Genomic DNA, 13,064 nt, shown 5'->3' with positions numbered 1-13,064 from the left:
ACCTTTGACCTAGTGACCCAAATATGGGTGAGGCGTGTAGAACTCATCAAGGTGAAACTACATATTAAGTTTCAAAGTTGTAGGTGGAAGCACTTTGATTTTATAGCCAATGTTCAAAACCTTGACAAAATGTCAATTAGCACAACGCGGACGGCGGACGACGAGATGGCTATGACAATACCTCGGGTTTTCTCCGAAAACAGCCGAGCTAATAACATGGTTTGTTTTCTTTTTTTTTTTAGCATTATTATCTGTTTATTTCACTATTTTAAAATTGCTTCACTTTAGGTGAAGTATGTTGTAAGATGTTTTGTTTTTATTGTCAGAGATATTGTTGATTTGGTGAAGTGTTGTTTCATTTTTTAATATGTTGCTGAAAATTGTATTGGGAATAATTATTAACCTTTTTGGGGGGGACAGTCAATAGATAAATTTACAAATATGTAATGACCCTGTGTAGACGAAATTGCTGAAAGGCAAAGGCCTGATAGAAATATTTTGTTTTTAACTTTATCCATACTTTTTCTTAGAGTAGCAACAGAGAAAAATGGTTGTTTGTAAATATACCGTTTGAATGTGTCTCGTTATTGTTAAAGGCTCTATAAAGGTGACGATCCTTAATTATTTACCGATTTTTAATTATTTTTTTTTCATATTTTATTTATAAAGGTTATCAAAAAACAATATATATACGCTATAGGGCATCACCATAAAAAATGAGCAATACAACTTGTTTTGAGCTCAAAATATGGTGTCCTCCAAGTCAATTCTGTTTACAAACAATCAGTTTATTTACATCGCTGTTTACTGGGGAAAGTGAAAGTGAACAAGAGCGCCGCATGACGGAGCAATATACGCCCGATTCGTGTGCCATTGGAGATGATACACTGATGATTGATGTATTTGTTTTGGAAATAAGCAAAAAAAAAATTCAAAAATCGCGAAAAAAATAAACCCGATGAAAATATCGCAAAATAAAACTGGATAAAAATATTGCATAAAAATATTGCACGTGTTAATCGGTTGCATGTCTCCAATCAGACCTGACTGATATATAATCTATATACTACCTCTGACCAAGTTTGGTGAATTCAACTTGAACTAGAGCTTTGTCACTGAATGTGACTTATACCCCCATACCACTTTGACGCAGGATAAAAAGTTGTTTAAAAGTTTCGGATGAATACAATTTGAATTAGAGTCCGGACAAAGTGGCGCCGTTGAAAATGCACTAATTGACCCTATGACCTAGTTCTTGACCCGACATGACCCATATTCGAACTTGACCTAGATATCAACTAGATGCAACTACTGACCAAGTTTGGTAAAGATCGGATGAATACAATTTGAATAAGAGTCCGGACAAAGTGGCGCTGTTGAAAATGGACTAATTGACCCTATGACCTAGTTTTTTACCTGGCATGACCCATATTCGAACTTGGCCTAGATATCAACTAGATGCAACTACTGACCAAGTTTGGTGAAGATAAGATTTATACAATTTGAATTAGAGTCCGGACAAAGTAAAATGCACTAATTGACCCTTTGACCTAGTTTTTGACCCAGCATGACCCATATTCGGACTTGACCTAGATATCAACTAGATGCAACTACTGACCAAGTTTGGTGAAGATCGGATGAATACAATTTGAATTAGAGTCCGGACAAAGTGGCGCCGTTGAAAATGCACTAATTGACCCTATGACCTAGTTTTTGACCCGGCATGACCCATATTCGAACTTGGCCTATATATCAACTAGATGCAACTGCTGACCAAGTTTGGTGAAGATCGGATGAATACAATTTGAAATAGAGTCCAGACAAAGTGGCCCCTTTGAAAATGCACTTATTGACCCTATGACCTAGTTTTTGACCCGGCATGACCCATATTCGAACTTGGCCTAGATATCAACTAGATGCAACTGCTGACCAAGTTTGGTGAAGATCGGATGAATACAATTTGAATTAGAGTCCGGACAAAGTGATGCCTTCCGCCCGCCGCCCGCCCGCCGCCCGCCCGCCCGCCAAGGGGTTTCACATAATACGTCCCGTATTTTATACGGGCGTATAAAAAGACTCATGAGTCACCAAAAATATATCGTTGATTTTCAACATTTTCCGGTATCACTCACAAAGAAGGTCTCTTCTAAATGGTTAAAACGTTTGTAGTCATATAATCAGTTACTTTCTGCTGGTAAAAAGTTGTTTAAAATAGAATTAAAATTGAATTTTCTTTTGGCTACTTTTAGCATACGTCACTGCTTTGGGGCTACACATCACGTTAGTTGCAAAGTTGTAAACATTTCTTCCAATTATGAAACGGGTAAAACTTCCATAATTCTCGATAACGTTGCACCTAAGCTGTGTTATGAGCATTTTTTATGCAAGAGTAACTGAAATCCGGTAAAAATTAGAACAGTTTATATGCATAAGAATTGGATTTGTCACCTTTATAGGGCCTTTAATATATCTTGTCGCTGGGAGGCTGCAAGCCAAAAGGAGGGTAGTTTTGCATTTTTTCATAGCTTATTTCGGCCATATTATTATGTTCAAAACATTGCTGGGAAAAGGCAATTTCTCTCCTATGAGTGGTGACTCATTTATCTTTTTATTTATGTAAATTGCTATAAATCATGGTCACTTTGGCAAATTGCTATAAATCTCTTCACTTCTGAAAATTGCTATAAATCATGGTCACTTTTGCAAATTGCCATCAATCTCTTCACTTCTGAAAATTGCCATAAATCATGGTCACTTCTGCAAATTTCCAGAACTTTGCATATGTTAAGAAATTTGCATAACTCATAATGTCAGAAAATAACATATTGGAATAGTATATAAAGGGGATTTGGGAGAAAGAGAAAAGGAGGACAGGAGAATGGATGGATGCTTTGAATAAATGTCACTGGAAAACATTTGAGCATTGGCTATGGGAAAACTGGGCTTAATGCATGTGCATTCAACAGCTGGCCAACCTCTGCCACTTTGATTGGGTCACTCAGATTTAATCCCTTTTGATGAGGAACAGGGGACCGTTTTACTAACAGAGTTACGCTAGCCTATGTCTACGATTTTCGTAATTCCTTGCGTACGTTTGAAATTTTTGCGCAAATGCGTTTTACTAAAAAATGCGTACGTAAGTTTTAACGCAACTTTACGAACAAAAAAAGCATGCGTAAGCATTCAGTATTTTCGTAAATATGGCCGCGTTATTTCCGAGAAGGAACGCTCGAAGGAGAAATCCAAGGATTTTTAGAGATCGACCAAACTATCTAAATGTTCTGACAGAGCAAGAAATACAGCGAAAGTATAGACTGTCAAAAACACAAATCTACACAGTCCATGAATTAATTAAGGACGACATATCGCCGCAATGTAACAGAAGTCACCCATTGTCGTCAATGACGAAGGTAATATAGATTAACATATTTTGATTTTGTTGTATCATTTGAAATGACAACTTGTTAGAGTGACAGTTTGCCGCATTCAGAAAAGTACGTGTCAATAGCGCTTGCGTCCTTGACATTGTCAACTTTTTATGAAAATTAAATAATGCGTTTGCCCTTTTTGGAACTGATAACGCTATTAAAATACACAAGTATTCTTTTATTTTGTAACATCTATGATTCATTTTCGAGTGTTACTGAGTTTGTAGAACGCAATATTAACTGGATACATTTTCGAGTGTTACTGAGTTTGTAGAACGCAATATTAACTGGATATGGGGAACTACATATGTATTACTGTGAAAAGGATTTTCATCCGAAATCTGTATCCGAATAGTGAATCTCATCCCCCTTTGTTTGGAAAACATTCTTTGACAAGTTACCTATGGAATATGCCAGAGTTTGGTATGTAACCTTGTTGAAAAGATATTGATCTCTTTGATCAATTTTACAAAATGCAGTAAGGTTATTTTATCAGATAATGGCATGTTAATAATGTAGCTTGTTGTGGCATCCAACGAAGACGATTTCACAATGAAATGGAATTACTGCAGTATGGTTTGATTCTGTGTACAGCAATTGAATTGGTATTGTTCAGATATGTTTTTAAATATATTAAGTATAAAACCCTACTATATCCGTATAATCATACATTAATTGTATTGTCCAGCAATGTGATTTTGTCTTAGAGATAATTTAATTTGTTCATTTGAAGCATAAAAAAAATCTGACACTCATTGTCATTTCAAACCATAGTTTATTAAACTCATCCAGGAAATTCCTTAGTAACTTTTTTTTTTCAAATTTTTTTCAAAGTATATCACTATCTGTTACAATTTTTCAGTTGCTGATAACACTTCAATTTCTAGCCAAATCTGAGTTCTACAGTGAAGGTGGCATGACTCACGGTGTCTCAAGAAGTTCAGTTTGTAAGAGTATTTGGCAGGTACAATAGTTGAACATATTTAAAATCAAAATTGCTTTTTCGACATGGAAAATATATATGTTTTGCAGTAACACATAGTTTAAAAATATGTTCTGCGTACTCAACAGCTCCCTTAACACTTCACACATTTTTGTGTCGCCTTTTATTATTAAGTAGATGCGACATAAATGGATCACTTCTCCATCGTCTTGTCTGTCCGTCCGTCTGTCATAAATTGTTTCCGGCGCATAACTAATAAAGTATTGAAGATATCAAATTACAACTTTTTACAGTGATACAGCTCAATGAGAGGAAGAGTAGTGACAAGGAACCATAACTCTGGGTGGTCCCATTTTTTAGTTATCACCCATCGTTTGAAAATATACTCATTAGGTGAAACATCCGACTCGCGGAGTTCTTGTTTTTAAATTTTATCTATTCCTCAGCTGTTTCATCTTGTTTTCCATGTTGCTATATATATTTTCACATAGTTTTATCGTAAACATGTGCTATATAACTTATGGTCTCATCAAGTCATTCATCAACATAGCTCATAACATGTTAAGTGTCAGACCAAATGAAATATTTATAAGTTATGTACATTTTATAGAGAATATTATTAGAGTTTCGGAAAGAGATTCAGTGAGGCTGATAAACATGTTTGTCTGAGATGTTAACAGAATGTATGATCAAATTTTAATTTGTACGACATTGTGGCTTAAAGGCCCTACAGATGCTTTGCATAAGTCAATCCGTTCACTGCTTTTAAACAATTAATATTTAAAAGGAACAATTTTTATTATGTAGCTAAATTAAGTGTAATGTCAATTGGTAAATAAATTACTGAACATTCCATCAAAGAGTTATCACTTTATGTTTTGTTAAAGGTGCTAAAAGCTTTAGACCGCCGCTTGAATACTGTGGTATTCCCTACATCAGAGAGAGAACTGGTCCAAGTGAAACAAAAAATTTTTGGTATAGCCGGAATTCCAAATGTGATTGGAGCAGTGGATTGCACACACATCGCCATGTTAGCCCCAAGGGAGAGAGAAGACATATATGTGTGTCGGAAAGGATACCATTCCATTAATGTACAAGCTGTTGTAGATGCAAACATGAGGTTACTCTTTTTCTCTTTGTATAAGTTTGTGAAAGAACTGACAAAAAAGCATATCTAATGATTATCTCCAAAGGTGGAGGGATGTTGCTTTGGTGTTGTCTGTCTGTTCTACTGTTTATCTGTCTGTATCACTTTTCTGACAGGAGATGTTTCTCAGTAACTATTTTGTGGAATAACATGAAACTTAAAATAAATGTTTCACTTTTGTAAATTATTTGAATTATAATGCATATAATATCATGTCAAGAGACGAAACAAATTTTAAATCTTAAGTGAGATTATAAAGCAACGCAACAATTTATTTTTGTTAATCCTTTACTCTGCTAATCTCTGCTCATTCGAACACAACACTACAGTGTACATACCCTTTATGATTCATGTTTTCTGATTTTATGCGTTTGAAAAGAAAAGCTGAAAACTTTTTTTGTAGATTCACTAACATTGTGGCAAAGTGGCCGGGATCCACACATGACAGTGTAATCTTTGACAACTGTAGCTTGAAGGACTGGCTGGTGGATGGAAGCAAAGGATGGCTACTAGGAGACTCCGGCTATGGACTGAAACCATATCTTCTTACTCCAAAGGTAATTTTTCATCATCATTGACAAACCATTAATGAACATAAACATGTATGTTAAAGAGCCAGAGGATATTTGTTGCATTCTGTGCATTATCGATTTTAATTCACGAGTGATCATAGAAAATAATATTTTCACGAGTGAATTAAAATCGATATTTAACCGAATCCAATAAATTTTCCTTTTATTTAATGCTTTTGATTACAGTTTATATACATTGTTAAAGAGTTAAACTAAAGAATTTTGCTGGGATAATGACGTCATTTCGTCAAAAAAGTAAACAGTGAAAATTATCGATAATTTTCAGTTAATTTTCACTGTTTGAAACAGTGAAACAATCAGTTTTAATTCACTGATATTTCTCTATAAACCACCGGAAAGCATAAAATAAAGTACTTATGGTAATTGTTTAGTTAGATAATCTTGTATAAAGATTGTTAATAATCATGATATAAAATGTATTTATGAGAGTGAGCAATAATACAATGTACTTTTGTGTACAAACATTCCTTTTGTTGAAAAAAACAATTTCTCTTATTTCCTATTCAACGGTGATTCATATCCTATTTACCAGTCCAGTAATGTTCAATGTTTTTCAATAACCTTTTTAGCTCGACTATATCTATATATACATTGTTTTTTTTTAATATGCTGGTAGCTGAATCCAATGAGCAGAGCTGAGATCGCGTTCAACTTGGCCCACAGTCGTTCGAGGATGGTAGTAGAGAGGGCGTTTGGACTGTTGAAGTCACGTTTTAGGTTATTAATGTTATAAAAAATAGATTTGATTTTTAGCTCCACTGGCCAAAGGCCAGCGGGGCTTATGTCATGGTCCTTTGTCCGTTGTGCGTGTGTCCGTGCGTTTACTTTTCCTTTAAACATCTTCTCCTAAACTACTGGTCCAATTCTGATGAAATTTCTCAGGAATGTTCCTGGGGTGAACCTCTTTCAAATTTGTTCAAATTATGCCCCTGGGGTCAAATTTGACCCTGCCCTGGGGGGTCACAAAATTGAACATATGCTTAAATAAGGCCTATTTTGTGAAAACTTCAAAAATTTTCTTGTTCATAACCATCCGGCCTATGGCTATCAAATTTGGTATGTAGTGACATCTAATAGTCCTCTACCAAATTTGTTCAAATTTTATCCCTGGGGTCAAATTTGACCCTGCCCCAGGGGTCACAAAATTGAACATATGTGTTCGTGTGTTTGTGTGTTGTTGTGTATGCATGTGCGAAAAATTGCAATAGTTTCGCGTTTGCTCAATAACTTTGTTATACATGTACAGATTTTAATAATACTTGTTATGGGTATTAACCATATTATGATGTGTCGTGTGAAAGACTCAATATGCTAATACCTTTCTTGGACAGAAACATAACTTGTTTTGCAACTCTTTCTGATGAAACTGTAAGAGAAAGTACATTGTACTTTACTGTACTTTATATCTCCAATGAAAGCAGGCCAATAATGACATAATGGTATATCCACGTGTTTTCTTCCAGTTAATATATTACTAAGTATGGTATATTTGTTGTAGGTGTCTTCACAAAACTGGAGGCTATCTACAATTTTCGCCTCAGAAGATAGCTCTGGTTGTGACTGTATGTGCCAAGCTGCACAATCTGTGTCTGAGTGATGGTTTCCTTGACATTGATGACATTGACGTAGAAGATGATGATGACGATGTACAACTGCCACTGGAAAACCCTGACCTGAATGCGTTGCGTGCACGGGCCTTACTGATTGAGAGATTTCACTAAAAAGGGATTCTATATTAATTTAATATAGAATACCTTTTTCAGGGAAATCGCTCAATCAGTAATGAATTGATTCTCAATAGCATACTGAACTGTTTAATGTATTGTTTTGTTCATTTCACTACTAGAGTATTGTTTTATTACTATGTGATACTAGGTGATATTTAGTGTTAAAATATAAGAAGTAGTTCTAACAATGACACAATATTTTTTGATAGTTGTTAAAAATTGCAGAGAATTGTAATAACCTTATTAATTTCACACCATATTTAGTACATTTCATTTATAGCAATTTGCTGCTAAAATTGTCATTTGATTTATAATATGAATGTTAATAAATGTTTAAAGCCACACACCTTGAAATGAAGTACATGTTAATAAATACATATAGATGCAATTTCAAAATGTGCAAAATTGTCATAAAATCTCTAGCCTTGTTAGCAAGTTATTTATTGTTTTTTTTAATTTAAAAACCAAAAGTAGGATTTCTATACATATACATACATTTCGACAAACGCAATTATTTTTAAGTTTTAAAGCGCAAAAGAGACAGATGTCTACCTTGTAACCACCAGATATATTCTTATTGGCATAGATCAAATATGTTTCTCATTTATCCTTAAACTTACTATGCCATGTATTTCATTTCAAGGTGTGTGGCTTTAAACAATGATTATTTATTGTTCATTAAGCGGAAATGAAAACAGTTTTGCAAGAAGTTCTCTGGTTCTTCTTTGCTCTAATAAAATTGCATCGAGTGTCTCATTTTGCTGTCTCAAAAGTTGCAAGACATCTTCATGGTCATCTGAAAAAAAAGGCTTATTTTTAGTAATAGAAAGAAATTCAGGCAAAATGGACTTTAACAAAGGTAGGAATAGGTAACGACTCGCCCCATTAACAACTCGCCTCATAACGACTCGCCCATTGTTAATTGGGCTAGTCGTTACAATACCAATAGAAAAACAACATGACTGCGAAATTTAAATAAATTAACATAATTCAACAGTTTATTTCTTGAAATATTACCATCTTCACTTGTCTTCCGCCTTTTGTTTTTCGTGCTTGGACTCCTGTAATAATTCAAATTAACATACATTGAAATAATTTGTTAGACGATTGTTATAATAATTGGAATAAAACAAGGGCTGTTTGTAAAACACACATGCCCCCAAAATGGACTGTCAATTGTAGTTGTTTCAGGTCACTGTGACCTTGAACTTTGACCTAGAGTCCTGAAAATCAATAGGGGTCATCTGTCGGTCATGACCAACGTCACCATGAACTTTCCTGATCCTAACCCTTAGCATTCGTGAGTTATCATCCGGAAACCATTTTACTGTTTCAAGTCACTGTGACCTTGACCTTTGACCTAGAGTACTGAAAATCAATAGGGGTCATCTGTCAGTCATGACCAATGTCCCTATGAACTTTCCTGATCCCAGGCTTAAGCGTTCTTCAGTTATCATCCGGAAACCATTTACTGCTTTAAGTCACTGTGACCTTGAACTTTGACCTAGTGACCTGAAAATCAAAATGGGTCATCTGCCAATCATGATCAATGTACATATGAAGTTTCATGATCCTAGGCGTAAGCGTTCTTGAGTTATCATCCGGAAACCACTTGGTGGACGGACGGTCCGACGGAACATGTGCAAAACAATATACCCCCTCGTCTTCGAAGTAGGGCATAAAACACACCATATGTTGATTGGCAATAATTACATTTTTATTACAGGGATTGTGTGGATATTAATAATATGTATTATACTGTTGAAATGTATTCCAAATTAATTGGTTATCTTGTTTCAGTTTAACATTACTGAATGTATCGTATTTATACTAATAGCATATTTTAGTAGTGTTTTGTCACATTATTTATATGTTTTAGATGCTTTGCTGAATACACACTGTTGTTAACAAATAGATGAAATAAAAAGAATTTGTTATAACGCACTGCACATACATTTTTGTTTTTTGGTTTGGAGTTGCGACTCCTCCTACCACCTGGGGTTCTAAAGCTACAGTGGGCTCCACACACATCGTACTGCATGATTGACCATGTTGCTCTGCAATCATCGGCTGTTGTGTTCCTGTCATTATTGAAAACAGACAAAATGTTTCTTCAACTCGAGTGCCTTTCAAAACAATGAAGATTAGAAGCACAAGTACATTTAGCGTTAGCAGCGGGGATAGCAGTAATTTTTACTGTTTTTGCGAAAACAGTACTGTTTTCGTTATCTAGTCATACCGGCAGCGGGGTGTCATTAACTGTCACAACGGCGACTGTTTTAGTGGAACGGTATGGTAAATAATATAGCTAATGACAGTAAGTAAAGATAACTTTTTTATTTGATCATTGCAATAAGGTATGTTACTCACGTTGCACAGCAAACGTGTCCACACCACCGAACCCCACAATCGACTCTTCGCCAATAACCTCTATCATCTATAAGAAATTAGATCTAACTGTACGGTAATCAACAATATAATTTGCATCAAACTTAGGCCTAAAGAAGTTGTATGTTTCCGCTAACCCGACAGACACGAACTTTTTTACCGACCCTTAACTTGTTTTGCCATTTGAAGTCAAGTTTACAGACAAAAAATCAGTTTTTGGTTACATTTGTTAAACTGGAATCTTTTATCGATATAATAATTGTGCCATCTTAGAATTATATTAAATGATGTTTGCATTGATGTTTTGAACACTTTTGTCAATGGACTTACCTTGTTAGTGGAACACAACGTGTAAAAGTCAAACAAAAGTTCAATGAAAGTTACGAAAACCTACTTTTTTTATTTTTGGTGATGTTAGCGGAAGTAAAACACAACTTTTTTACGCGTTCAAAAGAGTACAAAACACTTTAATTCTAAATTATATGAAAAGACACTTATGAACCCTATTAATTAATCAAGCAAGTATTTTTTAGATTTCTACGGTAGGAGTATTATTGATTTGACTTAAATGATACACTGCATTACATAATTAATTTCATCACAGCTATCAGTCAGATACAGTAATTTACATTTGATATCATTGTTTATGAATAAAAAAACAATATTCTAAGGTCACTCATCAAATGGAGATATGCTTTGATATAGCTTTCTCTTGGAATAGTCGTGAATACAAATGCATTTACTTTCTCCTCCCACTTCTCCAGTGTGATTGCTGGCCCCCCTCCAGTTTGTTTCATTGATAGGCGCCGTTGTCTTTCTTTCTTTCTCAGTTTTGTTTTCGTGTCGGAAATCTTTTTCCGGATCTCTTCCACTGTTCTTTCTTCTGCTCCCAGTGCGTTTATTCTGCATGAGATTATGTTTACATACGTCTAGCATGTTTAGTGACATTTTAATAAGCTATATCCTTATTTAACAAGAAGCCGTCGGAGACGGGTTATGATCCCAAAAGTTTTTTTGTCACAATATTGCACTATATATTCAGATAAAAGGAAACGTCTAGTAGTTGGGGGGACAAGAATTGCACTATATGTACAGTTAATGGAAAATTTCAAACGGCCATATCTCTGTGAAAAATCATCCGACCAGAACCGGCTGATAATATGCACATCTCCTCTTGGTAGTGAAGCTTCCCATAAAGTTTAATTGAATTCCGGTCATTAATTGCTGAGAAATAGCCCGGACAAAAATTGTGCACGGACGGACGGACACACGCACAGACAAACGAAGCGGCGACTATATGCTCCCCCCCCCCCAAAAAAATGGGGGGGAGCATAATAAATTATTATGGTGTTTTTGAGCGTTTAAACTACAGTAAGCACATGTCACGTTGTGTTTTTTTCTAATCTAAAATTGTGTTCATTGTTAAGTTTCAAAGAAAATATAATAGTGCGCTAGATGATACTCACTGTTCTGCAATTTTTTCCCACGCAAGATCCTTATCTTTTCCAGACAACGTCGATGAAAAATTGCCGTTTATCAACGCATGCTGCTCGATGTAAGCAGCTGCTAACACCTCCGTTTCTATTTTGGTCCAATTCAATTTCCTTTTTTCTCTTTTCTTCTCATTAAGCGTTACCGCATCCATTGTGACAAGTTACAACTTAAACAAGTGCAGACGACACTAGGTGACAACACACTTACGAAAGCAGATGGGTTACATAAAACAAAAAAGTAAAAATAGTATAGTTTAACCGTCAGAGTTGTTGTTGTTTGTTTTCATGTCACCTCCAAGTTGGAGAGTTACGATCATTTTTTTCACTTACGTACGATGTCAAACTTACGCAATGTTAGTAAAACGCACTTACGAAATGCGTACGTTATTCGTAACTTGTCAACTTACGCCAATACTTACGCAAAACTTAAGTATTGTTAGTAAAACGGTACCCAGGACCTTAAATTCCATCAAGCTTTACTGTCCCGTGACATTGACCTATTTCAAAGTAATTTATTGTATTTTATGAATGTCATGAAGACAACAGCGTTGATTATGAAGACTTCACCCACAACGGTCATGCCGACAACAGCATTCAGTAAGAAGTTTTCCCGACAACGGTCATGACGCCACACATAGTTCATTATGACCTTTTTTACTCATTATGAACCCATCAGTAGCCTATATCATAGGTTACTTAAAGCTAAGTTGGTCAAAGACATTTGGCGCAACAAATTTGTGGACATGGCTTTACTTTTTCCATCAGCATTTTCTCCCCAGACCAATCAATACAAATTGCAGATGGACCGAATAAATGAAACAAATCAATTGAGTAAGAGTAATTGATTAGTGATTTGGAATAAATACATATGTACTAAAAATAAAAATGTGTTTCGCATAATTTATATCAAAGTACATACAAACATCATTCTGCTTTTTGCTTATACTGATTTCAGTTGATAAGAAAACCAACCAGCCTCAAAAGTTGTTCTGTACACTTTAATACAATCTATGGCAGAAATTTTAGTATATTCTTATGATATATTTACAGTGAAAGTTAATCAATATGTGTATTTGTTTTTAAGGACAACATCAGAGCTTGAGACATTCAATAACCATTTTTTAATGTATGCATCCAAAAGACAGGCTTACTGTCATGTAAGCATTTTATTCAGCTTGTACTTTAAGTTGTACATTCAAATACTTAGGAAAGATAATCAGATATCTAGTATGAACAAACCGATTTGAAATCTTTCTTCTGTGATTCAAGTTAAATCATTGTAGTCATGCTTTATAATTGATTTTACAGTGTCTCCTCTAAAATAATGTTGGTTATGCAATAAACT

The 13,064-nt window shown here is 34.9% G+C and overlaps 2 protein-coding genes across 7 annotated transcripts; one reads left to right on the top strand and one right to left on the bottom strand.

Moving 5' to 3' along the window:
- Positions 1 to 3,145: 3,145 nt before the first annotated feature.
- On the top strand, positions 3,146 to 9,785 carry LOC127850711 (putative nuclease HARBI1). Of its 6 annotated transcripts, XM_052384007.1 has the most exons (7): positions 3,147 to 3,823; positions 3,860 to 3,906; positions 4,291 to 4,392; positions 5,259 to 5,491; positions 5,922 to 6,075; positions 6,728 to 6,828; positions 7,610 to 9,785. In XM_052384007.1, the coding sequence occupies exons 3-7, from the start codon at positions 4,345 to 4,347 to the stop codon at positions 7,830 to 7,832; spliced, it is 759 nt and encodes a 252-aa protein (XP_052239967.1). In that variant the 5' UTR covers positions 3,147 to 3,823; positions 3,860 to 3,906; positions 4,291 to 4,344; the 3' UTR covers positions 7,833 to 9,785. The 6 variants fall into 6 exon arrangements, with proteins under 6 accessions (XP_052239954.1, XP_052239948.1, XP_052239967.1 ...); XM_052383994.1 differs by lacking the exon at positions 3,860 to 3,906 and having other exon boundaries at positions 3,146 to 3,410; positions 5,988 to 6,075; XM_052383988.1 differs by lacking the exon at positions 3,860 to 3,906 and having other exon boundaries at positions 3,146 to 3,410.
- LOC127850774 (uncharacterized) lies at positions 8,425 to 11,906 on the bottom strand. Its single transcript, XM_052384075.1, has 6 exons — positions 11,693 to 11,906; positions 10,970 to 11,129; positions 10,209 to 10,275; positions 9,793 to 9,919; positions 8,856 to 8,899; positions 8,425 to 8,634 (listed from the first exon to the last, which is right to left on the bottom strand). Exons 1-6 carry the CDS (start codon positions 11,869 to 11,871, stop codon positions 8,507 to 8,509), a joined length of 705 nt encoding a protein of 234 aa, XP_052240035.1. The 5' UTR covers positions 11,872 to 11,906; the 3' UTR covers positions 8,425 to 8,506.
- Positions 11,907 to 13,064: the final 1,158 nt, after the last annotated feature.

Source organism: Dreissena polymorpha, chromosome 1 (genome assembly GCF_020536995.1).
Source record: "Dreissena polymorpha isolate Duluth1 chromosome 1, UMN_Dpol_1.0, whole genome shotgun sequence".
NCBI classification, from domain to species: Eukaryota; Metazoa; Mollusca; class Bivalvia; order Myida; family Dreissenidae; genus Dreissena; species Dreissena polymorpha.
This window is presented reverse-complemented; position numbering and strand designations above follow the sequence as displayed.